The sequence below is a fragment of the Oncorhynchus masou genome, chromosome 14, assembly GCF_036934945.1.
Source record: "Oncorhynchus masou masou isolate Uvic2021 chromosome 14, UVic_Omas_1.1, whole genome shotgun sequence".
In the NCBI taxonomy this organism is placed as follows: Eukaryota; Metazoa; Chordata; class Actinopteri; order Salmoniformes; family Salmonidae; genus Oncorhynchus; species Oncorhynchus masou.
The window spans coordinates 23,095,371-23,122,623 of NC_088225.1; the positions used below are offsets into that span (position 1 = coordinate 23,095,371).

The 27,253-nt window shown below is 43.0% G+C and overlaps 1 protein-coding gene across 2 annotated transcripts; it reads right to left on the minus strand.

Moving 5' to 3' along the window:
• On the minus strand, positions 1-25,569 carry il12rb2l (interleukin 12 receptor, beta 2a, like). 2 transcript variants are annotated; one of them, XM_064986917.1, is made up of 15 exons: positions 25,262-25,569; positions 23,347-23,445; positions 19,435-19,576; positions 11,950-12,101; positions 10,442-10,584; positions 8,323-8,467; positions 8,132-8,208; positions 4,851-5,088; positions 3,608-3,802; positions 3,383-3,484; positions 3,001-3,135; positions 2,342-2,482; positions 1,893-1,953; positions 1,498-1,570; positions 1-1,078 (listed from the first exon to the last, which is right to left on the minus strand). In XM_064986917.1, the coding sequence occupies exons 2-15, from the start codon at positions 23,417-23,419 to the stop codon at positions 746-748; spliced, it is 2,010 nt and encodes a 669-aa protein (XP_064842989.1). In that variant the 5' UTR covers positions 23,420-23,445; positions 25,262-25,569; the 3' UTR covers positions 1-745. The 2 variants fall into 2 exon arrangements, with proteins under 2 accessions (XP_064842989.1, XP_064842990.1); XM_064986918.1 differs by lacking the exon at positions 25,262-25,569 and adding an exon at positions 25,107-25,255.
• Positions 25,570-27,253: the final 1,684 nt, after the last annotated feature.

The following is a 27,253-nucleotide window of genomic DNA, read 5'->3' on the forward strand; positions in this document are numbered from 1 at the left end:
TAATTTCACAAATAGTTTAATCTTTACTCATTAATTTTATACAATAATTAGATGCAAATCTCATAACACAGACTCTTGTTTAAACAGAGTTATGGTAATGTGGCTGTATTGTCTCTCATGAGGTCACAAACATTAGACAAAATGGACCGGTCGTAGCTGGATTCTCCACCGACCATTTACACATTCTCCAAAACATGGATATTGTTCAGTTCGCAAGTTCTGTGAGGTAGAAGAAGTTCCTTTGTTCTACTGTGAACCCTCTCTCTATACTGCATGGGGGGGGGGGTCTGAGATAAACCTGAGATAACAGAGCCTGGGTGTAGGGGGAAGAGAGAGGTGGTGAGAGAGTTGGTGCTTGCTATATCTAAAGAGGGCCACGTCATGACAGTGTACACCGTAGGCAACGTGGTTTTTCACACAGGTATACATTTGCTGTAAAAAAAGGTTTACTGTTCCTAAACAACACTGGTCGACTACATCGGTCGACTACAACGGTCGACTACATCCCTTTTCCTTTTCTTGAAAACAAGACGAGTGGCGTATTTCAACACTCGTGTTGTTTTTAGGGCAACCCTTTCCCATGAATCAGTGATCTGCATCTAGATCAACAAGCACAATAGCCCACAATTGACCTGTTTGGCCCTTGGGGTTCCAACTGAACAATGGCTGTCTTGTCGTTGCAATGAGGAGAACATACACACACCAAAAGAGTTGATCGTAGCACCACACCAGACAGACAGTAGGGTCATACAACCACAGGCATGAAATGCTTCTCATAGTCCGAAACAATCTGATCGTCCTCCAACAAGCTCCCGGACTCTCCCCCATCCCTCTCCTCCTCGTCAGTATCAATAATTCTACTGTAACCCTCGTCAGCATCCTCCTCCTTTTCCGCCTCTTCATCAGTCCGTATGTGGGTGTGCTCCTCTCCCACCACCCCCTCTGTCTGTTCATCAGGGCTGGACCTTTGCCTAGGACAGGCATTGGCATCCCAGAAAGGGTTTTCCACCACCTCCAGCTCAGAGATCCTTGGGTTAGACTCCAGAGGAGAGAAGATCGCCGTCAAGGAGCTGTTAAACTGGAGCAAAGACAGGCAGGGAGACAGAAACATTCATTTATTCCTCTATGGTTGTATGTTATGCCTCTGACTGGTGATAATATTACTCAAGGGAATGGTATATTACTAGCCCAATACAGCCCCTACTACTGTATGTGGTATAATCAACATTTAGGTTAATGTAGTACGCACATTCTTTATTTTACAACAGGTTCTTACTGGAACACTACAAATAAGATACCATCCATATCTATAGGTAGTGTGTTCCCTTGACCTGAATGGCTGAAGAAAAACCAGGCAGGAAGACATGATGAACTCTGGGCCTCTGCCTGGGGCTCTGTCCACACTAACTAGAATACTATAAGACTAACTAATATCAGACTCACTGATACTAGATTAGTCAGTCACAGCCACATAGTGATGGTCTGCCCTGCACTCACCTGCAACTTCATCTGTTGGAGCAGTTTGCTGTTGCTGGGGTCAGGTACTTTCGCACAAGTCTTCATTTGTACACTACAGAAAATACACAACAGTATCATGACTTGAGTTGGGCACAATTGAAAGCCCAACTCAACTGCCCGATCTCATTTCCACTTCCTCAAGTGTTTCCCCTTTTGTAAACCTATTTTTGGCATGGGTGAACTTTCAGAGAGAGAGAGGAAGGAGACATGAGAGAGCACCACACCCTGTATGTGTTGTCGGCACGAAACGTTGCAAAGCCTTTTAAAATGTTTTGCATCAGTGTGCCCTAATGAACATGGCCATGGTTCAAGACAATGAGAAAATAATCAGAATCAGGCTATTTGGGTTGAAGTATGGGAATCCAGTCTCTCACATTATGATAATCAATAGCAACATCCCTGCTATTATTCCTGGCACCAGATATTTGAGGAAACCTGTGACAACAAAGGGAGAGAGATGGGGGAGGTCAGAAGGCAAAATGACCAATTAGACCGCAATCCATGTCCATAATCACATACTGTAGCACAAAGGTCTATTTCAAACAAAGCATGCATTCAATATTACACTGTTATTATTTTCTAAGGAACTTCAGGACCCTTTCTGTTTTAAAGGTGATGTTATATACAGTATTATACACAACCTATAATAATATTTCTAGTTTGTTTAATAATAAATAATAATTAGTGTTATACATGACCTCAGTGTCACCAGTTAGGTACATAAACACTTAATACATTTCATCACGGTTGTTAGAGAACCTATAACAGCTATACGCTTCTTGTCATCATTATCAAATTACTACATGACATAGTGGTAGAATACCATGGCTGTTCTCAGTAGAGAAGTTGATGGTTTCACTGGGTCCCAGTCCAGCCTTAGTCTCAGCCCTGATCCAAACCTGGTGGTGACCAGATGTAAGTCCTAACAGATGGAGGCTGTTCTGGTCCCTACTCACGTTGTACACTGCAGATGAAGGAAAGGTTTAATGATTGGAAGGCCACTGATGTGTGGGAACGAGAGTGTGCAGCACGGTAGCCTGTGGACAGTCTGGTCCCAGATCTGTTTGTGCTGTGTTTATTTAACTAGGCAAATCAGTTAAGAACAAATTCTTATTTACAATGACAGCCTACCCCGGACGACGCTGGGCCAATTGTGCGCCGGCCTATTGGACTCCCAATCACAGACAGATGTGATACAGCCTGAAATCGAACCAAGGACGCCTCTTGCACTGAGATGCAGTGTCTTAGACCGCTGCGCCACTCTGGAGCCAATAATGACAATAGGAGTTGGCAAGACAGAACAAACAGATCTGGGAACAGGCAAAAATATTTCATACTATTTAAGCTACTACAATGTAATGCTATATTTTATGCTAATGTACACAACGGGCAGTGGAGACTGCACTTTTATTCTAACAATATAGCATTGTAGCAACAAAAGATTTATCCCAGATGGTCCTCCACTGTCTCTGTGTTGTTTACCTGTCATGTTGTTTAATACCAGCTGATAGCACAGTATGAGCCCCTTACTCTGGGTCAGGGAGATGTGTTGCCAGGACAAAGTCACATGAGAGTCAGAGATGTGCTGAACCTTGAACTCAGTCACTTTGGGTGGGACTGAGGAGTGATTGAGAGAGGAGGAAATGGAGGTGAAATGGGTAGAGGAATAGTCAAAAGTAGCAGAAAAATAAACAAATAAATAAAACATTTTACAGTGAGTTAAAAGGCCGGACAAATTAACATAAGGTAAAGATGTGATATTTCAAGTTTTCCACTGAAAATCGGTCATGTGCACTAATTGCACTGATTACATACTGGCAAGTACATTATAACGACTTGTATTTCCATGCTCTAATATACTTACGTCCATGAAGAGAATACGAGATTGCAGACGCAAGCAGGCAGCTCCTGTTGATGAACACTGCAAACAATGACACATTGTAGGCAGTGTGGTTCTCAAAATCACCTGTAGGTGGAGACAGAGACAAAAGCGATGCTGTCATCTTGAAACCACTTTAAAACGTTACAAAATATCAATAAATATGTTCAGAAAGAAATGGTATCTTAGATCAGTTTAAGCCACACAAACCTCTTAAAATGACTGACGTATGATTTTGGTGCACTATAATCCAATCAAAGCCCTGTGTCGGAGGAAGTCCCACCTGCTTGTACTGCACCACATACTCATGCATGTTTTCAATGGGCTGGGGTGGCAGGGACCAGGATACATTGAGGCTCAATATATCCTGGTTCACAGTGAAGGATAGCTCTGGCACCTGTAGACCTAAGTGAAAGAGAAACATACAAACCTACACTATTATCACACTCACACACACCTTTTAAATAAAATAAAATTGTATTTCTCACATGCGCCGAATACAACATGTGTAGACCTTACAGTGAAATGCTTACTGACAAGCCCTAACCAACAATGCAGTTTAAAAAAAGAACAATAAGAAATAAAAGTAACAAATAATTAAAGAGCAGCAGTAAAATAACAATAGCGAGACCATATACAGGGAGTACTGGTGCAGAGTCAATGTGGGGGGCACAAGTTCGTCGAGGTAATTGAGGTAATATGTACATATAGGTAGTTATTAAAGTGACTATGCATAGAGCAGCAGAAAAGAGAGGGGGAGTGATGTGAAAAGTCTGTGAAGCCATCTGATTAGATGTTCAGGAGTCTTATGGCTTGGGGTTAGAAGCTGTTTAGAAGCCTCTTGGACCGAGACTTGGTGCTCCGGTACCACTTGCCGTGTGGTAGCAGAGAAAACAGTCTATGACTAGGGTGGTTGGAGTCTTTGACCATTTTTAGGGCCTCCCTCTGACACCGCCTGGAATAGAGGTCCTGGATGGCAGGCAGCTGGGCCGTACGCACTACCCTCTGTAGTGCCTTGCTGTCGGAGGCCGAGCAGATGCCATACCAGGCAGTGATGCAGCCAGTCAGGATGCTCTCGATGGGGCAGCTGTAGAACCTTTTGAGGATCTGAGGACCATTTCTCCTGAGGGGGAATAGGTTTTTGTCATTCCCTCTCCACAACTGTCTTGGTGGGCTTGGACCATGTTAGTTTGTTGGTGATGTGGACACCAAGGAACTTGAAGCTCTCAACCTGCTCCACTGCAGCCCCGTCGATGAGAATGGGGGCGTGCTCAGGTCCTCTTTTTCCTGTAGTCCACAATCATCTAATTTGTCTTGATCACGTTGAGGGAGAGGTTGTTGTCCTGGTACCACACGGCCAGGTCTCTAACCTCCTCCTCATAGGCTACCTCGTTGTTGTCGGTGATCAGGCCACTGTTGTGTCATCCGGAAACGTAATGGTGGTTTCCCTTACCTGATGTGGGTAGAGCTAGGGGAGCAGGTTTGCTGGCACCCTGGGAATTGTAGACGGACACATCCACCCCTGATACACCCCACAGAGAGGGTGTGAAGCGGCATCTCTTCTCTTGACAGACACAAAGGCCACCAGGCTTTGACATGGACACGTTCACAACCGCCACTGTCCCGTTACTGTATGATAATGTTACCACGTACCCCAGCACCTTCCCCTGAGCCAACCAGGTGGGCATCTCCTGAGGATAGATACCAGACAGGGGGATTAGTTATAGCAGGCTATAGGGAAGGGGGTGTTTTTGGCAGGCAGGTAGCCTAGTGGTTGAGAGCATTGGGCAAGTAACCGAAATGTTGCTGGTTTGAATCCCTGAGACGATTCAGTGAAAAGTCTGTTGATATGCCCTTGAGCAAGGCACTTAACCCTAATTGCTCCTGTAAGTCGCTCTGGATAAGTTCTTATGATTAGAAAATGCATAATCTTTTGAAACATGAATCACTTGTCTAACCGGATTATATGGTACAGTTTGAGAGAGAGATATATATACATATACACACACACATATACACACACTACCGTTCAAAAGTTTGGGGTCACTTAGAAATTACCTTGTTTTTGAAAGAAAATCTGATTTTTTTGTCGATTAAAATAACATCAAATTGATCAGAAATACAGTGTTGACATTGTTAATGTTGTAAATGACTATTGTAGCTGGAAACGGCAGATTTTTAATGGAATATCTACATAGGTGTACAAAGGCCCATTATCAGCAACCATCAGAGACAGTTTGCGCTGTTCTGTGAAAGGAGTAGTACACAACGTTGTACTTGATCTTCAGTTTCTTGGCAATTTCTCGCATGGAATAGCCTTCATTTCTCAGAGCAAGAATAGACTGACGAGTTTCAGAAGAAAGTACTTTGTTTCTGGCCATTTTGAGCCAACAAATGCTGATGCTCCAGATACTCAACTAGTCTAAAGAAGGCCAGTTTTATTGCTTCTTTAATCAGAAAACTTTTCAGCTGTGCTAACATAATTTCAAAAGGGTTTTCTAATGATAAATTAGCCTTTTAAAATGATAAACTTGGATTAGCTAACAACGTGCCATTGGAACACAGGAGTGGTGGTTGCTGATATTGGGCCTCTGTTCGCCTATGTAGATATTCCTTTTATTTTTTAAATCAGCCGTTTCCAGCTACAATAGTCATGCACAACATTAACAATGTCTACACTGTATTTCTGATCAATTTGATGTTATTTTAAAATGGACAAAAAAGGTGCTTTTCTTTCAAAAACAATGTCACGACTTCCACCGAAGTCGGTCCCTCTCCTTGTTCGGGCGGGGTTCGGTGGCCGAAGTCACCGGCCTTCTAGCCATCGCCGATCCACTTTTCATTTTCCATTTGTTTTGTCTTTGTTTTACACACCTGGTTCAAATTCCCAAATGACATGTTCATTATTTAACCCTCTGTTTTCCCCATGGTTTTTGTGCGTGATTGTTTCTTGTATACGGTTCGTTATTGTTGGCCAGCATTATTGCTTTGTATTTGTAATACTTTTTGAGTAAATTACGTTTTATTACTCATATCTGCTGTCCTGCGCCTGACTCCTCTACACCAGCTTCACACAGGATTGATTACAAACAAGGACATTTCTAAGTGACACCAAACTTTTGAATGGTAGTGTGTGAACATACACTGCTCAAAAAAATAAAGGGAACACTTAAACAACACAATGTAACTCCAAGTCAATCACACTTCTGTGAAATCAAACTGTCCACTTAGGAAGCAACACTGATTGACAATAAATTTCACATGCTGTTGTGCAAATAGAATAGACAACAGGTGGAAAATATAGGCAATAAAGGAGTGGTTCTGCAGGTGGTGACCACAGACCACTTCTCAGTTCCTATGCTTCCTGGCTGATGTTTTGGTCACTTTTGAATGCTGGCGGTGCTTTCACTCTAGTGGTAGCATGAGATGGAGTCTACAACCCACACAAGTGGCTCAGGTATTGCAGCTCATCCAGGATGGAACATCAATGCGAGCTGTGGCAAGAAGGTTGCTGTGTCTGTCAGCGTAGTGTCCAGAGCATGGAAGCGCTACCAGGAGACAGGCCAGTACATCAGGAGACGTGGAGGAGGCCGTAGGAGGGCAACAACCCAGCAGCAGGACCACTACCTCTGCCTTTGTGCAAGGAGGAGCAGGAGGAGCACTACCAGAGCCCTGCAACAGGACCTCCAGCAGGCCACAAATGTGCATGTGTCTGCTCAAACGGTCAGAAACAGACTCCATGAGGGTGGTATGAGGGCCCGATGTCCACAGGTGGGGGTTGTGCTTACAGCCCAACACCGTGCAGGTGGTTTGGCATTTGCCAGAGAACAGCAAGATTGGCAAATTCGCCACTGGCACCCTGTGCTCTTCACAGATGGAAGCAGGTTCACACTGAGCACATGTGACAGACGTGACAGAGTCTGGAGACGCTGTGGAGAACGTTCTGCTGCCTGCAACATCCTCCAGCATGACCAGTTTGGCGGTGGGTCAGTCATGGTGTGGGGTGGCATTTCTTTGGGGGGCTGCACAGCCCTCCATGTGCTCGCCAGAGTTAGCCTGACTGCCATTAGGTACCGAGATGAGATCCTCAGACCCCTTGTGAGACCATATGCTGGTGCGGTTGGCCCTCGGTTCCTCCTAATGCAAGACAATGCTAGACCTCATGTGGCTGGAGTGTGTCAGCAGTTCCTGCAAGAGGAAGGCATTGATGCTATGGACTGGCCCGCCCATTCCCCAGACCTGAATCCAATTGAGCACATCTGGGACATCATGTCTCGCTCCATCCACCAACGCCACGTTGCACCACAGACTGTCCAGGAGTTGGCGGATGCTTTAGTCCAGGTCTGGGAGGAGATCGCTCAGGAGACCATCTGCCACCTCACCAGGAGCATGCCCAGGCGTTGTAGGGAGGTCATACAGGCACGTGGAGGCCACACACACTACTGAGCCTCATTTTGACTTGTTTTAAGGACATTACATCAAAGTTGAATCAGCCTGTAGTGTAGTTTCCCACTTTAATTTTGAGTGTGACTCCAAATCCAGACCTCCATGGGTTGATAAATTTGATTTCCATTGATAATTTTTGTGTGATTTTGTTGTCAGCACATTCAACTATGTAAAGAAAAAAGTATTTAATAAGAATATTTCATTCAGGATTATTTTAGTGTTCCCTTTATTTTTTTGAGCAGTGTATATATATATGACCTATTATGATGGGATGTTGTGTTAACATACCTTCCACATAAGGGCACATTGAGAAAGCTCAGAGGTGACTCCACAGTCACTCCACACATCCAATGCTTTCACAGGTGCTGAGAACGAGAGAGAAATAGTTTATTCATCTATCACCACAGAATAAGTGAACAAATATTTTCAAGCTGTGGAGACCACAGGATTACATTACCCATCAGCACCCACTGACAGACCTGACTCAGAACTCCATGCTTTGTAGACTGAGCTCCAGTCACTCATCAGGGCCTGTGGGCCCTCACAGGCACAGCGCACCTGGAACTCATAGACAGTGTAGGGCCGTGGAGTCAGGAGTAGGAAGCTGCGTAGGATGTCCCCTTCCTGAGCAGGACATGAAAGAATGACACACAAAAGAACAGGGATGGGCAAGAGGCGGCCGCAGGGATGGGGGAGGATGAGGGATTATTTTGGATTAAAAAGCAACTCCAGGCTACATTGCACATTTAATAGCTGATAGAAAGTACAATTATAATGGAGCTTATTATTTTGAAATAGCTGGCCTTTTCTGCACGCAAATAGATTTTGACAAATAAATTGTCAAAAGAATCTGTGCATGCGGCCCTCGAGCCTCAAAAAGTTACCCATCCCTAACTCAGAAGGACAACATTCCCAGTACGAAATTGCCACAGATAATCGAGAGACAATGGTATTTCAATGTTTCATTCCCTACATCTAAGGGACTGAATGTTTGAAAAAATAAACAAGTGACCCTCCCCTATACCCAAAATAATAATTACAACAAAGTGGATAGCAGGGAACATGATTATAATTTACCTTCACTCCTAGGTCAGACCAGAGCCTTAGATATGCAGTTTTAGAAACTGTTCTTAGTTTTGTAAGCATTACATGGCAAAGTAGCCAAAGTTGTCTATCAACTGCAAAAATTGAACGCAACAGAACCAGTTACAACCGGAATACCTGATCATCAATGAAGTCCAGAAAAAGCCATTCATTTTTTAACACAGCATTGTTTGAACCACATATCATCAGGTCGGCCTATTTGTAGTGATTATGGATCCCATTAGCTGCTGCCATAGCGGAAGCATACTAACTTCCTGGGGTCCAGCAAAATTAAGGCATTCCAATACATTCACAGATCTCAAACACACTGTGCCTTCAGGCCCTACTCCACCACATTTACAGTACTAAATCCATGTGTATGTATAGTGCGTATGTTATCGTGTGGGAGCATGTGTCTGTGCCAATGTTTGTGTTGCTTCACAGTCCCCGCTGTTCCTATATGCACGAGTAACTTTTCTTCATTTGGTAAACTATCATTTTTTAATAGATTCTATTTTATTCCATGATATTGTTGTTCCAAAATAGATGTGTGTTGACTGTGATTAGGGCATGGGAATAGAAGACCACTGCTAGGCTAAATGAACAAACTAGCCATGGATAGCTCATCGCATGATCCTCAAACCAACAAGACTGGCCAAACTCGTGGTTCTAAAAGTGAATTCAAAGGCAGTGTAGAATGACTGCATAGCCTAATAAGACATTTTTGGTTAATTTATTTTTTAATTCAAAGTATTTTTTTCACATTTTCATAACCTAATCGGTCCCAACTAATCTGTGTAAATTACTTGAATATGGCTTATTGGGAGGTCAATAACTCTGATAAATACCTTCATTATGGGCAACGAAACATATTGTTTTTATTAGAATCAATTATAGCAGTATAGCAGTCCTCCTGCCCTCTCCCTCTCAAACAGGACATCAGTAGGCCTAGTAATGCAGTGTAGGCTAGTTTTATATACACCATCCCAGCAGCAGATAAACTCAGGAAAAATAGTATATTTTCTTAGAAATATAACTTTGCCCTGTGCTTCTCCAAGCATGCTCTTCGTATAGCCTAGGCCTACAGCATAGGCTATGGATCATTTGATGGAGACCACACTAGTTGCACTTGATATTGCGCGCCCAGCAGAGAATCATGGATGAGGGGCAGCATCGAGTACACATCGAGATATAATAAGCAACTCATTCTCAATATGATATTTAATCGATTACAAATTACATGACCCTCCCCTGTATTAAATAAAAAAATACTAAACCCTCCCCGACTGAAATTGAAAAAACATCATTGGGTACATTTTGACCGCTCCCAAAATACCCTGTCTTCTGTCCTGAAGTGCACAGTAATCCCTGCATTGGATTGGTGTAGGTTTGGGAGGGAGGGAGTTTCCAAAATATTTTGTATACCGGTCATTTTACTTGAAATCCATGAATGGAAGTGAAAAAGTGCACACTTGGGGAAATGAACAAAACCCCAGCCCTGCTCAGCTCACTCACCTGAGTCCAGCCCTGCTGGTCCTGGGGGCGATACTGGACCTCACACAGTTGGTCAGAGCTGCCTTGATCCTCACACTGCACAATCCAGTAGATCTCCAGAGGCTGAGGGCAATGGTGAGTGATTTCAGGGGTGGGTGGCTTTTCTGGTAGAGGAATGGATAGGGAAGAGAGGACAGAGTGGGAGAGTGAAAGAAAAAGAGCAGGAGAGAGAGCAGGAGATAGAGAGAGGGTGGGGGAGATAGAGAGAGGGTGGTGGAGATAGAGAGAGGGTGGTGGAGATAGAGAGAGGGTGGTGGAGATAGAGAGGTGGTGGAGATAGAGAGAGTGGTGGAGATAGAGAGGGTGGTGGAGATAGAGAGAGGGTGGTGGAGTGGGGGAGATAGAGAGAGGGTGGTGGTGGAGATAGAGAGGGTGGTGGAGATAGAGAGAGGGTGGTGGAGATAGAGAGAGGGTGGTGGAGATAGAGAGAGGGTGGTGGAGATAGAGAGAGGGTGGGGGAGATAGAGAGAGGGTGGTGGAGATAGAGAGAGGGTGGTGGAGATAGAGAGAGGGTGGTGGAGATAGAGAGAGGGTGGTGGGAGATAGAGAGAGGGTGGTGGAGATAGAGAGAGGGTGGTGGAGATAGAGAGAGGGTGGTGGAGATAGAGAGAGGGTGGGGGAGATAGAGAGAGGGTGGTGGAGGAGAGAGGGAGATAGAGAGAGGGTGGTGGAGATAGAGAGAGGGTGGTGGAGAGAGAGGGGGAGGGAGAGATGGAGATAGGAGAGAGAGGGTGGTGGAGATAGAGAGAGGGTGGTGGAGATAGAGAGAGGGTGGTGGTGGAGATGGAGATAGAGAGGGTGGTGGAGATAGAGAGAGAGAGGGTGGTGGAGAGAGAGAGGGTGGTGGAGGTAGAGAGGGTGGTGGAGATAGAGAGAGGGTGGTGGAGATAGAGAGAGGGTGGTGGAGATGGAGATAGAGAGTGGGGGGGGTGGTGGAGATAGAGAGAGGGTGGTGGGAGGAGATGGAGAGAGAGAGGGTGGTGGAGATAGAGAGAGGGGGTGGGGGAGATAGAGAGAGGGTGGTGGAGATAGAGAGAGGGTGGGGGAGGAGGGTGGTGGAGATAGAGAGATGGAGAGAGAGGGTGTGGGAGATGGAGAGAGAGGGTGGTGGAGATAGAGAGAGGGTGGTGGAGATAGAGAGAGGGTGGTGGAGATAGAGAGAGGGTGGGGGAGATAGAGAGAGGGTAGGAGAGATAGAGAGAGGGTGGGGGAGATAGAGAGAGGGTGGGGGAGATAGAGAGAGGGTGGTGGAGATAGAGAGAGGGTGGTGGAGATAGAGAGAGGGTGGTGGAGATAGAGAGGGTGGGGGAGAGAGAGGGTGGGGGAGATAGAGAGAGGGTGGGGGGAGAGAAAGAGCACAAAAGAGAGTCAGTAAGACAGCTGGAGAGAGACAGAAACTGAAAGTGTCATGTCTGTCCCTCTGAATAAATAGGGAATGTACAGAGAAGAGTCATCCCTGACTGACTCACTGATATCTCCAGTGTTGAAGGCAGCCACTGTAGACGTGGCAGAGCCATGCTGGTTCGCAGCTTTGACCAACACAGTCAGGTCACTGTAACTGGTGTAAAGTTCACGAGGGATCACACCACTCACATTGGTGCCTTCCACCACGCTGCTAATGCTGAAAAGGAAGTTGCAGGACACATAAATACACACCACTCAAACACCACGTCTGACAGCACTGTGCAGACATACAGTCTTACAACACAGACCTAGCTCCAACACACCGAGCATGCCACAGGGCTGCGACAGTCATGGAATTTTGGATGACGGTTATTGGCCAGTTAAATGACTGAGGTCACCGTAACAACTGAAAAGACACACATTTTCTACTCTCCGCTGCTCCTGGCTGCATGCGCTGCCATAGAAATGGAATGAATAAAACGGGCGTCCCCATCAAGTCAATGATGACATAATGGGTGGACTGGCGGACATTGTGAGTGTAAAGCTAGGGGTGTGTTCGTAAATTCACTCTGGAGAGCCAGAGAGAGCTCCCTGGGCGTTCGTAAATTCAAAGAGTTGTCAGATTGTCAGTTCGTAAATTCAGAGCTTTTCGCTCTCCGAGCATTCAGAGCACACACTGGACTCTCTGGTGGAATAGTTGGTGATCCGAGCCTTCTGGCCTCACAATGGCAGTCAAGCACCCAAGCTAATTAGCTAGCTTGCGAGCTACTTCCAGACAAAAATGAGAGAACACCTCACTGAGCATTTTTTCCACGTTATCCAAAGCATTGGTGACTGTAACTGTGCTGCTGGCAACACTTTAATCACGCTTAATTACACCGACAATATTCAATGCTGTAGGGCGTTCGTAAATTGGTCAGTTATTCTGCACTCTAGGCACACTGAGATGAGAGCGCTCTGAAAACGGAGAAGATGGCCAGAGCAAATTTACGAAATATTCAGCAAATTTAACATGTGTAATTTGTATGAACATAACAAGATTCAACAACTGAGACTTAAACTGAACAAGTTCCACAGACATGTGACTAACAGAAATGGAATATGTATCCCTGAACAAAGAGGGTGTCAAAATCAAAAGTAACAGTCAGTATCTGGTGTGGTCACCAGCTGCATTAAGTACTGCAGTGCATCTCCTCCTCATGGACTGTTCTTGCTGTGAGATGTTACCCCACTCTTCCACCAAGGAACCTGCAAGTTCCCATACATTTCTGGGGGGAATGGCCCGAGCCCTCACCCTCCGATCCAACAGGTCCCAGGCGTGCTCAATGGGATTGAGACCCAGGCTCTTCGCTGGCCATGGCAGAACACTGACATTCCTGTCTTGCAGGAAATCATGCACAGAACGATCAGTATGGCTGGTGGCATTGTCATGCTGGAGGGTCATGTCAGGATGAGCCTGCAGGAAGGGTACCACATGAGGGAGGAGGATGTATTCCCTGTAACGCACAGCGTTGAGATTGCCTGCAATGACAACAAGCTCAGTACGATGATGCTGTGACACACCGTCCCAGGTTTTATTGTCCAAAGCTGAAGGGTTATCCAGATCGGTTTATGTCTCGTTATCACTTGACTTACCCCCTAAAATTGTAAAGGACTTAGATAAGATTCTTTATAATTTTTTTGGGAGGAACAAGCCTCACTATCTACGAAAATATATTCTCACTAATACCCAAGAACAAGGAGGTCTTGAGGTTTTAGATTTCAATACTCTAAATAATAATTTTAAAATAAATTGGATCCTGAAGTATGTTTAGAACCAGAACAGTATTTGGAATGTCTTCCCTAAGTATTTATTTGACTCTGTTGGTGGTTTAGAATTTTTTGCTTCGATGTAATTTTGATGTTGATAAAATCCCAGTAAAGTTGGCCAAATTCCATGAGCAGGCAATTTTAGCTTGGATGTTAGCACATAAACACAAACACATACTTTATATGGAACAACAAAGTTATACGATTTAAAAATATGTCTATTTTTTCGTAACTGGTTTGAGAATAAAATGATTTTGGTTGGTCAGTTACTGAATGAGGAGGAATATCTACTCTCATATGGGGATTTTCTTGATAAGTTTAAAATTCCAATAACCCCAAAAGAACATGCAATTGTTTTTGATGTGATTCCAAGGAGGGTTGTATCTCTTTGAAATTCCTCTGGTTGATGTAACATAGATTTACATGAAAATATATGCATTGGCAATATTAACATCAAAGATAAATGTAGTAATAAACAGATTAGGAATATTGTTTGTGATACTACAATTCCCCCAGCAAGATTCTTTTGGTCAAATATCTATGGTGATATACATCAGGGGAAAGCATGGAAAATTGCTAACAGATATTGTATCAGTAACAAAGTAAAGAAAGTTTAATTTAAAATGTTATATAGAATTTATCCTGTGAAACATGTTTTGGAAAGATTCAAGCTAAATATTGACTTTAACTGTGATTTCTGTGGAATGGAGAAAGAGACCATTTTGCATTTGTTTTTTGCCTGTATTTATAGTAGAATTTTTTGGGATTGACATACAGAATTTTGTTACAAAAAAAAATAGGAAAGGTTGTACTATTTAATGGTTTAGATACCTTGATTTATTTCAGAAATTCTGACATAGATAAAGATGTAGTATATTTAATTCAACTGCTAATAATAGTAGGTAAATTTCATATTCACAAATGCAAATGGTCTAATTCAAAACCAAACATTTTTCACTTTATAAATGAATTTAAACAATATGGCACTACTTTAACTAAAAGGAAAAACAAAAAGGCAAATAAAACTTGTTGTATTATTAATGAATATGATTTGTGTCACGCCCTGACCTTAGTATTCTTTGTTTTCTTTATTATTTTGGTTAGGTCAGGGTGTGACATGGGTGATGTATGTGTTTTTGTTCCTGTCTAGGGGTTTTGGGATTTTTTTTGGGGGGGACACGAGGAGATTGGCTGAGTCAGGTCGGAGACCTAAGTCTCCAGTGCGCATTTCTAGCCCGGTGCGCTCTATTCCAGCTCCTCGCATTTGCCGGGCTAGAATGGGCATCCAGCCAGGAAGGAGGGTGCCGGCTCAGCGCTCCTGGTCTCCAGTATACCTCCACGCACCAGGCTTCCTGTCCGTCTCCAGAGCCCTGTACGCCCTGTTCCTCCTCCCCGCACTTGCCCTGAGGTGCGTGTCTCCAGCCCGGTATCACCAGTGCCGGCACCATGCACCAGACCACCAGTGCGCCTCCAGGGTCCAGTACTCCCTGTTCCTGCTCCTCGCACTCGCCCTGAGGTGCGTGTCCCCAGCCTGGTACCACCAGTGCCGGCACCACGCACCAGGCCAATAGTGCGCCTCGGCAGTCCAGAACGACCTGTTCCTCCTCCCCGCACTCGCTATGAGGTGCGTGTCCCCAGCCCACTACCACCAGTGCCGGCACCATGCACCAGGCCTACAGTGCGCCTCGCCAGTCCAGAGCGTTCGGCAACAGTACCCAGTCCAGAGCACCCGGCTACAGTACCCAGTCCAGAGCGTTCGGCAACAGTACCCAGTCCAGAGCGTCCGGCTACAGTACCCAGTCCAGAGCGTCCGGCAACAGTACCCAGTCCAGAGCGTCCGGCAACAGTACCCAGTCCAGAGCGTCCGGCAACAGTACCCAGTCCAGAGCGTCCGGCAACAGTACCCAGTCCAGAGCGTCCGGCAACAGTACCCAGTCCAGAGCGTCCGGCAACAGTACCCAGTCCAGAGCGTCCGGCAACAGTACCCAGTCCAGAGCACCCGGCAACAGTACCCAGTCCAGAGCACCCGGCAACAGTACCCAGTCCAGAGCGTCCGGCAACAGTACCCAGTCCAGAGTCCGGCAACAGTACCCAGTCCAGAGCGTCCGGCAACAGTACCCAGTCCAGAGCGTCCGGCAACAGTACCCAGTCCAGAGCGTCCGGCAACAGTACCCAGTCCAGAGCACCCGGCAACAGTACCCAGTCCAGAGCGTCCGGCTACAGTACCCAGTCCAGAGCGTCCGGCAACAGTACCCAGTCCAGAGCGTCCGGCAACAGTACCCAGTCCAGAGCGTCCGGCAACAGTACCCAGTCCAGAGCACCCGGCAACAGTACCCAGTCCAGAGCGTCCGGATCTCCCTCCAGTCCGGATCCGGTTTTTGTTCCTGTCTAGGGGTTTTGTATGTCTATGTGTTAGTTGCCTGTGTCTGCACTTATCATATATAGCTTCACGTTCGTTTTGTTGTTTTGTAAGTTTGTTTAAGTGTTCTTCGTCTTCATTAAAGAAGATGTATTCAAATTACGCTGCGCCTTGGTCTCCTCCATTCAACGAATGTGACAATTTGTTTGTTTAGGATTCCTGGAAATGTAAATAGTTTGCATGTATAGTTTGCATCCCTCTTTTGTTTGTTGATATTTGTTAATAAAACAATTAAAAAATCTATATATTTATTTTTAAACACGGTCGTCTTGCGTCAAACTGCGCATGTGCAAGCCATCAAATCAAAGGCACTCCTTCAATATGAAGTTGTTTTTGACTGAAATTAAAACGTGTCAGTTTGCCACCTTCACGAGGTTTGCGTAATAACAAGTTCAACTACTTAAAGCTACAATATGTAATTTTTTGGCAACCGGATCAAATTGACATAGAATTCAGTGTTATAGATCTGTCATTCTCATCTAAAGGAAGTTTAAGAAAAAGTACATATGTTCTATGTGCGCTATTTCTATGCTTCCCAGTCTTAAGTTTAATTTTTGAGTCTTTTACTTTCGGTTTTGTACACAAGCTTCAAACAGCTGAAAATACCATATTGTTGGTTGTGGAAAAGATATTAGATGGTACAATAATTCTCCACACTATAATTGCTTGTTTTGTCAAAAACTTAAATTAGGCGAGCTATTAGAATTTTAGCAAACATAGTGCATCTTTAAGAGATTGGCTCTATGTTGTGCCTTTCAATTTCAATAAAATTAACAACTAAAGGAAGAATTTGTCTCTCATTGACTTCTCAAACCCCACGCCTAGTCTGTTTGGTTTGTTTCTCAAGCGTTCCCAGAAGTTTACGATATTGTAGGTCTGGGTTTAGAAACTCGGTGCTTGTATTTTATTTTTAACCTAGACTGCTAGTCTAGGTAAGAAAATACAAAGATTAAGGCATCGTAATAATTCCATGCAGAAGCATTTGAAAAGAAAAATTCATGGGATCAGCACCATTGCTAACTAGCAACACTGTGTCACGTTCTGACCATAGTAATTTTGTGTTTTCTTGGTTTTCGTGTTGGTCAGGACGTGAGCTGAGTGGGCATTCTATGTTGTATGTCTAGTTTGTCTATTTCTATGTTTGGCCTGATATGGTTCTCAATCAGAGGCAGGTGTTAGTCATTGCTTCTGATTGGGAACCATATTTAGGTAGCCTGTTTTATGTTGGGTTTTGTGGGTGGTTGTCTTCTGTCTTTGTGTTTATGCACTAGATAGGACTGTTGCGATTTTTTCCCACATTTGTTGTGATTTTTTCCCACATTTGTTGCGATTTTTTTTCACATTTGTTGTTTTGTATTTTGTAGTGTTCACGTTTATTGTCCTTATTAAACATGTTGAACACTAACCACGCTGCATTTTGGTCCTCCTCTCCTTCAACGGAAGAAAACCGTTACACACTGGTTCCATGAATTGCAAAGAGTTATGGTAAATTATAACACTGTCTTAACCTTACTCTTCAACCTATATGTTGGCTAGATGGTTGTAGTATTTTTTTCTTTCATTAGCATAAAGTGCTTATTTTTTCACTAGCATTATGATATGCTTCAGACCGGTTGCCTTCTGCCTAGGCACCTAAGCTACACTGCTTGAGTTGGTCCCATGGTTGATTCAGAGCGGTACAACTCGTATTATTGTGACGTTATCCTTCCCATCTTCAACCTAGGAGCAAAGCAGGACGCGTACCCATCAGTATGTGCTGTGATTTGTTGATTAAACTCAACTGGCATTCCAATGTATGAGCCACATCAGTTAAAATCATTAGAATAAAAATGTTACATTACCATGGAAATGATTGCATTATTGCATCACAACAGAAGGCAGCCATTGCGAGAGAACCCATGAGTTTCCCAGTCAAATTGCCAGGGTTAGTGGTTCCAAGCCTGTTTAATTCATTCTACAGTATTTCTGTGTGTGCTGCTGCTGCAGGGAGAAAGGTTTTGCCAAGGCAACCGAAGACTTGTTTGCTACAACACCTTGCTTGTTTCAGCAAAGAACAATGAAGTTTCATGATGTTGTTAAGAGGCCATGTTACTGCAGAAATGGACTCAACCACAAGAATGCCCAGCCGTCCCATCTTCAGTCAGTTGTTTCTTCCACAACATGGTTATGACAGTTAACTGTCGATTACACGGTTATAATTATGTAATTATGCCAGCCCTAGTTGCAGCTTAGCATTGTGAATGCACATTACCCCACCACCGCAGAAAATAAAGCAAAATTCCCACTTCCCACTTGGTTACGAACGCAGCATAAGAGTCTGCCTCTTATGCTGCATTTGTAACCAAGTGGAAAGTGGGATTTTACCACCATAGGGTTAGATATAGGAATCTTGATGCATTAAACCCGTTTTTGGCATGGACATTACCAATGAGGGCTTAGAAAAGTAATGACACGTGATAATAACAGTAATAATAAATACAAAATGAGTAACAACTTGGCTATATACACAGGGTACCAGTACCGGGTCGAGCGCTCACAGATGCCATAATGGGACATATATTAAGATCATATCTCTATCATTCTCTGTATTCGCTTGCTTGAATGCTTTATCTGAGATTGATACGTCTTTCTGTCCGTGGCCTCTCTGTCAAATAAATGATCACTATTTCAATATTTTATTTGGACTGACAAGGATGTACGGTAAGGCACATAAGCCCGGCCCTGGCACGGGCAGAACCATTGAGCCATCTCCATTTTGAATAAGTCCATTTTCTTCTTCTACTACTTCTATGAGTTGGCAAACAAACTGAAAGGGTGCATACTGCCATCTAGAGTGTGTTGTTTCAACAGGTATAAAGCCAAGGATGGTGATTTACTACAACCTACAGTTAAGGAATGTTTACTCATGAGTATAATTCATTGGCTGATCCCTCCTGATGACCTGGATGGAATCATGTGATCCTTCCTTCACCCATAGGAAGTCCCACCCAGTTGACTACTTTAAAATGGTGAATCCTTTGATGACAATGTCCATGCCAAATGGGTTTTATCCATATTGAGTCCTCTATCTAACATTTTGGTGGTAAATTCCCACTTCCTGCTTGGTTACAAACGCAGCATTAACCCATCGGTTTCTAAACACCACGAGTCACCGCAGGTTTCCGAACACAGCGAATAAACAGCTATTCTTGCATCTGTGTCGGAACAGTATATGATAGTTATGATAGCCTATGTCTGGGTCATTTGTGAATATGATTATAGATGTCCTGTATATACTGTATTAAGATGGGATGTATACAGGCTATAGTAGACATGTCTTTACCCCTCTGTAGAATTCCAGTGCAGGCTGTAGGAGGTGGGGATCTGTGGGTTCTGTCCTGGATCCCAGAAACAGTGGATATCTGCTTGTTGTCCCTCCGTATAGGGGATGTGACACTGGGGAGCGGAGGGAGGAGATGGAGGGCCTGCAGAGAGTGAGGGAGACAATGAGGAGGGAGGTAGAAGTGAATTTCAAGTGATAGAGAAAAAGAGACAGGCAAAAAGAGACAAATCCAATCAAAGTTTATTTGTCATGTACACAGTTTTGCAGATGTTATCACAGATGCAGCAAAATTATTAAGTTTCTATCTCCAACAATGCAACAATATCTAGCAGTACAATAATAATACACACATAATCCAAAAGCTAAAAAATTGAGACATATCAGAACGAGCAATGTCAGAGTCCGGAGTATAAATAATATATATATGAATATGATGGTGTGAATAGACAGTATGTACAGTATGTAAATAGAAAAGGTCTGTACAGCAGTAGTTTTGTATTTTTTTTTATTTCACCTTTATTTAACCAGGTCGGCCAGTTGAGAACAAGTTCTCATTTACAACTGCGACCTGGCCAAGATAAAACAAAGCAGTGCGACACAAACAACAACACAGAGTTACACATGGAATAAACAAACATACAGTCAATAACACAATAGAGAAAAAAGTCTATACACAGTGTGTGCAAATAAGGTAAGATAAGGGAGGTAAGGCAATAAATAGGCCATAGTGGCAAAATAATTACAATTTAGCAATTAAACACTGGAGTGATAGATGTGCAGAATATGAATGTGCAAGTAGAGATACTGGGGTGCAACGGAGCAAAAAAATAAATAACAGTATGGGGATGAGGTAGTTAGGTAGGATGGGCTATTTACAGATGGGCTATGTACAGGTGCAGTGATCTGTGAGCTGCTCTGACAGCTACTGCTTAAAGTTAGTGAGGGAGATATATGCCATTCAGTGATTTTTGCAATTCATTCCAGTCATTGTCAGCAGAGAACTGGAAGGAATAGTTATATAGGATGAGACATGACTAGAATACAGTATATAAATATAAAGTGGGTAAATACGGTGATACAGAACACTTAGGTGGTGCATCTGCAGAAGTTTGTGAGGGTCTTAGGGGCCAAGCTGAATTTCTTCAGCCTCCTGAGGTTGAAGAGGCGTTGTTGACCATTTCAGGTCCTAAATGATTTGCACGCTGGGGAACTTGAAGCTTTTGATCCTCTCCACTGCAGCCCTGTCAATGTGGATGGGGGCGTGCTCTCTCCTCTATTCTTCGTTTTGTTGACGTTGAGGGAGAGGTTATTTTCCTGGCACCACTCCACCAGGGCCCTCACCTCCTCCCTGTAGGCTGTCTCGTCGTTGTTGGTAGTCAGGCCTACCACTGTTGTGTTGTCTGCAAACTTGATGATTGAGTTGGAGACATGCGTGGCGGTTTCACATAAACAGATATTGAGAGAGAAAGAGAGAAATAAAATCCAGATGACATTCACCTTTAAAGGAACTGTGCCAGTTTAGTGTTCCTTCTGTTGTTATTGGCATCCTCTTTACCCTAGACCCCCCCTCACACACACACACAATGTTGAAACCACAAGCACACAATGAGAGCGTTTCAAGGAACATGAAGCCCAAACAGGAAATGATAACAAGACAGAGATCTTGCGAGGTGGTGACACCCTTCCTCTCTCAGAGTTCCTCTCCTCTTCTAGTATCAGTATGAAACATAAAATCATAACGACACACCAAGGGTTGTGTTCATTAGGCAGCAAACAGACGAAAAACGTCTGAAACAGGGAGGAACTACCTGGACTTGTCCAATAAGAAACACTCAAAAGCGTTTTCCATTTCAAAATGTTTACCATTGCCTACTATAATGAACACAACACAAGGTCCATAGCATATGTGATATGACTAACAGGGTGGTGATTAGGAACCATTTACCTCTTGGTCCCCTACGCATTAATTAAGAATGATACTGATATGATCTCTATGGAAGGTTGTGTTGAATAAAATTAAGGAAATGGAGATGCATAAAATCTAGCAGATGTTATAGCGGGTGCAGAGAAATGCTTGTGTTACATTGCATGTCAGAGCAAAAACCAAGCCATGAGTGTCAGGATTTGGCCAGGGTTGTTCCGGGTTTTGGTCACTAGATGCCCCCATTGTGCTTTTTGACCTTATGTTTGTTCCCCATTATTATTTGCACCTGTGCCTCGTTTCCCCTGATTGTATTTAAACCCTTAGTTTCCCTCAGTTCTGTGCTCTGTGTTTGTATGTTAGCACCCAGCCCTAGTGTTCTGTGTATTCTTGTCGATTCCGGTGGATGCGCTTGTGGAATTCTGTTTTTGTTTTTGAGTATCTCTTGAGGCTTTTTTGTGCTATTCCTACCACCTTTTGGATTTGCCATTTTTGTATTGAAGGACTTCTCCTTTTTACTTTATTAAATACACCGTCTTAAGTACTGCTGTGTCTGCCTCATCTTCTGGGTTCTGCTGACTATTCGTGGCTCAGTTGGTTAAGTGACTGTTTCTCACTCCGGAGACCCAGGTTCGTAACCGGGTCCTGACAATGAGGTTAAGGAATTGTCCTTAGAGCTCCGATTGTGTCGAAGCACAGATCTGGGGAAGGGTACCAACACATTTCTGCAGCATTGAAGGTCCCCAAGAACACAGTGGACTCCATCATTCTTAAATGGAAGTATTTTGGAACCACCAAGACACTTCCTAGAGCTGGCAGCCCGGCCAAACTGAGCAATCAGGGGAGAAGGGCCTTGGTCAGGGAGATAAAATATCCATAAAAAGTGTCATTTAAGGTTTGCCACATGCCACCTGGGAGACACACCAAACATGTGGAAGAAGGTGCTCTGGTCAGATGAAACTAAAATTGAACTTTTTGGCAACAATGCAAAACGTTATGTTTGGCGTAAAAGCAACACAGCTCATCAACCACAACACACCATCCCCACTGTCAAACATGGTGGTGGCAGCATCATGGTTTGGGCCTGCTTTTCTTCAGCAGGGACAGGGAATATGGTTAAAATTGATGGGAAGATGGATGGAGCCAAATACAGGACCATTCTGGAAGAAAACCTGATGGAGTCTGCAAAAGACATGAGACTGGGACGGAGATTTGTCTTCCAACAAGACAATGATCCAAAACATAAAGCAAAATCTACAATGGAATGGTTCAAAAATAAACATATCCAGGTGTTAGAATGGCCAAGTCAAAGTCCAGACCTGAATCCAATCGAGAATCTGTGGAAAGAACTGAAAACTGCTGTTCACAAATGCTCTCCATCCAACCTCACTGAGCTCGAGCTGTTTTGCAAGGAGGAATGGGAAAAAAATTCAGTCTCTCGATGTGCAAAACTGATAGAGACATACCCCAAACGACTTACAGCTGTAATCGCAGCAAAAGGTGGCGCTACAAAGTATTAACTTAAGGGGGCTGAATAATTTTGCACGCCCAATTTTTCAGTTTTTGATTTGTTAAAAAAGTTTGAAATATCCAATAAATGTCGTTCCAATACAGTTTTATATCTTTATATTTGAAGCCTGAAATGTGGCAAAAGGTCGCAAAGTTCAAGGGGGCCGAATACTTTCGCAAGGCACTGTATGTGAAGAATACAGTACATGAATACACAGTGTGAAAAACAGTATAAAAGATACGGTCCAGTGTTTAATAATAAGAATGAACTAATAACATAGACAGACAATCAGATCAAACATATAGATCAGCATTATGGTTTAGTCCATCTGAATTATTTGAAGAAACCCCAGAGCTGATCAGTGAATGGTGGATCTGAGGGTGTGTCAAATAGAGATTATAAATAGTCACAAGGAGAATTTCCTGGTCACATGACTTTACCAGGAAAAAGATCTGGGATCAGTCCAGTGTGAAGGACTCACCTGGTTGAGGTAAGCAGGTGTGTAGTAGGAGCAGCAGGAGCAGCAGGAGGCATGGGACTCTGGGCCATGCCATTACTCACACCACTATGCCATCAGCACCTATGGAAAACACGCACACACCAAATGAGTGGTGAATGGCAGGTGTATGAATGTTTCAGAATTCTCACACACACAGATGCAGACACACACGCACAGACAACACTTTTACACACACACACACACACACACACACACACACACACACACACACACACACACACACACACACACACACACACACACACACACACACACAACCTTAAAGGTCCAATGCAGCCAGATTTAATATCAAAATCAAATAATTTCTGGGTAACAAATAAAAAGTACCTCATTATGATTGTTTTCAATTAAAATGTGATCAACAAAAGCAGCATAGCTTCTTAGCAAAGAGTGATTTACAAAGCAAGAATTTTGCTAGGACTGTCTGGGAGTGATCTGAGTAGGGAATGGAAAACTGAAAACTAGCTGTTATTGGCAGAGAGGTTTGAAACTCTCTGTCTTATTGGTCTATTAACTTATTTAACACCATGTGATGTCACCAGGCAGGCTAAATCTCCATCCCACCAAAACAGACTGAAATGTCAGGTGGCCTTTTCAAACAGCTCCTACACTAAAATGGCATTATCATAATTTTCCCAATTTCACAGTATTATTCCAACCTCATAGTGTGGAAATATATTTAATAAAACACAGGAGCATAACTGCACTGGGCCTTTAGTCCTTAATTGAAATAATAACAAAGTGGTCAACAGCCTCTGTTTTGGTAAAAAGATGAAGAATGGGCCTGGAGAAATGTAACCACTCTCAAATTCATAGACAGGGCTATGGATGCAAGGACTGACCATGCATGATATCAACATTACAGTTTTAACCATGCTTTGAGGCTAGACAGGGTTTGTTTACATTTACATTGTTTACAAACATTGGAGTAAAACAAGACTGATCTTTGGTGATAGTTGTTGTTCACACAGTAACGTGCAAACCTTTTCAGTGTTACAGCCAATGATTTATATATACACTAGATGACTGCTAGGGGGCGATGTGTTGAAGCCAATGTGCCTCCAGCTTGGCACTCCCTCCCTTACTGTTGTAAAAAATACTTTGGAAGCCATAAAAATGTATGTATTAATGTCAACATTCGTTTTTGCCACATGTATTCTATTATAGACTCCTTAGCTGACAAGGGAACAATCTGTTGTTCTGCCCCTAAACAAGGCAGTTAACCCACTGTTCCCCGGTAGGCCATCATTGAAAATAAGAATTTGTTGTTAACTGACTTGCCTAGTAAAATAATACATACTTTAAAATTATATTATGTGTGCTTAACATAAACATTTGAAATATATACAAATGTTTTCCTTAAAAGTACAATTTTTAGATTACTAATGTTACTGACCCACTACAACAACAAAAATTACACAAATACATGTAATTTCGTCCTTGAAACATTTAATGGAAATACTGTAGAATTTCATTCATTCCTATAGATTGATGTTCCTACAATTGAGTGGCTTCACTTAGTGGCCAATACGTAACAATCAGCAATCCAGGGTTTATATACATCATTGGTTACATATCTGTCACTGTCTTCGCCACTGACATATCTGAACTCTGTGTATTGTGTGGCCTACATACATGTTTTTAAGCCAAAAGTACAGGATGATTAAAGCATCTGGTTTCTATTAACCATTGTTGTCATGTTATGATGCAAATTATCTTACCATAGCCATAAGTATAGAGATGAGAGTGAACATTCAAAGTATTGTATCATTTCAAGTCTAAAAACGTTATACTGATAGGCCTAGTGATCAATATGATTTCCGCAAACTGTAAGTTATGTTGAAAAATAAGTGGTTCGAAAAATAAGAGCTATTACCTCGTCGTCAAGAAAGACTTCAAAATAACGGAACTTCCGTCTTTCGCCAGCATTCTATTGTACATTGAATAAATGTTTGCGACGTTTACGTGCGCAGAAGTTTGGGAGCTTTTCGCCGCACACTGGCTATATTTCATTCCAAAACGAGGCTTCCTCCCTTGTCTCCTCGCTCACTCCCTTTCACCGAAATGATTAGGCTGAATAGGTGAAAGCAACATGGCAGAAACTAGATTCGATGTGTGTGTAGACCTAACTATTTCTCACACATCCAACTTGTCTATGATCCGCAAAGCGGAGTGAAATGAGCCCCGAAGGGGTATGGACACATTTCTTAAAAGCTCTTATCTGTCTATGACCCGCCTACTATGACCCGCCAAAATTTCCTTTGGCAGCGATCCTCTATTGCATCAATTTTAACCCTACATTATAATGGTGTTTTCACATATAGTCAGTCCTTTTTAAAATAACTGATTTCAGTCCTCTTTAAAGTGAACTCTGGGGTAAAAAAAGAAGCTAAATATCTCAGTTCTCTTTGTTTTCACACTGCGCTTTCCTTTGAATGAGAAACTCTTTTGTCAGTTCACTTCACCTATTTTGTGGCCGAATCCGTTCTGCATTCACATTTCTATGTTTAGAAGTGAACCAAGATCTTTTTCCAACATTCACTTAATGCACTGTGGATTTGTCAAAGTGCAGGCGGAGCCATTCAATCAGAAGGTGTTATCAGACAGCTAGATATACCTTACACCTACTTACATTTTGGAAGCTAATAGATTGCATTTAGTGAAAAGATGAGAGATAGTAATTGTAATCAGAATATAATTTTAACATGTAAATAGTATTGGTAACAGATGAAATAATGCTGTAATTTATGTAGGCCACTGCCACTTCCAGATTGTATCCGTTTTGTTCAGTTCCCTTATGGGCTCTTTTGAGGGGTCAAGTGTGTTTTATTCCTGTGGGATTGTACTCCATTTGAATGAGTCGTTTTATTCCTGTGGGATTGTACTCCATTTGAATGAGTCGTTTTATTCCTGTGGGATTGTACTCCATTTGAATGAGTCGTTTTATTCAAAACGCAATATTTTTGTGCAGTAGAATTAAAAGTTCCTTTACACATGTCATAGACCAACTCCATTATGTCCTATGGCCCTATGTTTTCCTATGTCATGATTCTGGCATTGGCTGTATCTGTGGCTGGTGGGAAAACATACCAAGAGTCAGAATGTTAAGCAAATCAAATCTTTATTCAAACCTTTATAACAGGTTCATAATCCAAAATTAAACAGATTTGGCAGATTTAAAAATAAAAAATAAGGGCCATGTGAATGACGACAGTGAGACAAAAAGTAGGAAGGATCCAAAAATAGCAATGGAGAAAGTGGTCTGGAAACCACATTTCATCACAGGTAGCCACATTCCACACGTATAGAGACAGGAAGATATCGGTATTCAGTCCCAGTCGGTAATGACATAATAATAAGGAATTCCCCTAGACCACGCCCATAAATTGGGGAAAACCCGCAGAAATTCCGACCAATGATTCGCAATGGTCCCACGTTGGGAAATAGAGCCTGGGAGAAGAGCCCTGTGGCTTCAGGCTATTCGGTGTGGAAAATGTGGGGACGCGGTGTCCAAGAAGGCTATACGTAGGTATGTGTGTGGAAAACATTTCATCACGGTTAACACATTTAACTTGTTTAGCTCATAGTGTCCGTTCGTAATTCCAGTAGCTGGATAGTCAGATTGTTTGTGTTATTGGTCTTGGCTAGCTTAATGTTAATGTTTCGTAAATGGAGTTTTGTAATTGACTAAAACAAACAGACAATAAGAAAATTGCGTTTGAAAAATATAACGTTTTTGCTGTGAGCCAATGGGGAAACCTAGGTAAACACAGGTTGTTTTACAGGCAGGTAGGGTCATGACGTTCAATCTAATACCGACTGGGTCTATATGGAGAATAAGGTTATATTCTCCCTGCACAGTTAACAT

Excerpts from the sequence above, each read along its gene's own strand:
- il12rb2l (XM_064986917.1), bottom strand. The coding sequence starts at position 23,419 with ATGGCATGGCCCAGAGTCCCATGCCTCCTGCTGCTCCTGCTGCTCCTA. Across the intron at positions 8,468-10,441 it reads ACCAGCAGGGCTGGACTCAG|GAAGGGGACATCCTACGCAG; the intron begins GTGAGTGAGCTG and ends TGTCCTGCTCAG. Across the intron at positions 1,079-1,497 it reads TCCAACAGATGAAGTTGCAG|TTTAACAGCTCCTTGACGGC; the intron begins GTGAGTGCAGGG and ends TCTTTGCTCCAG.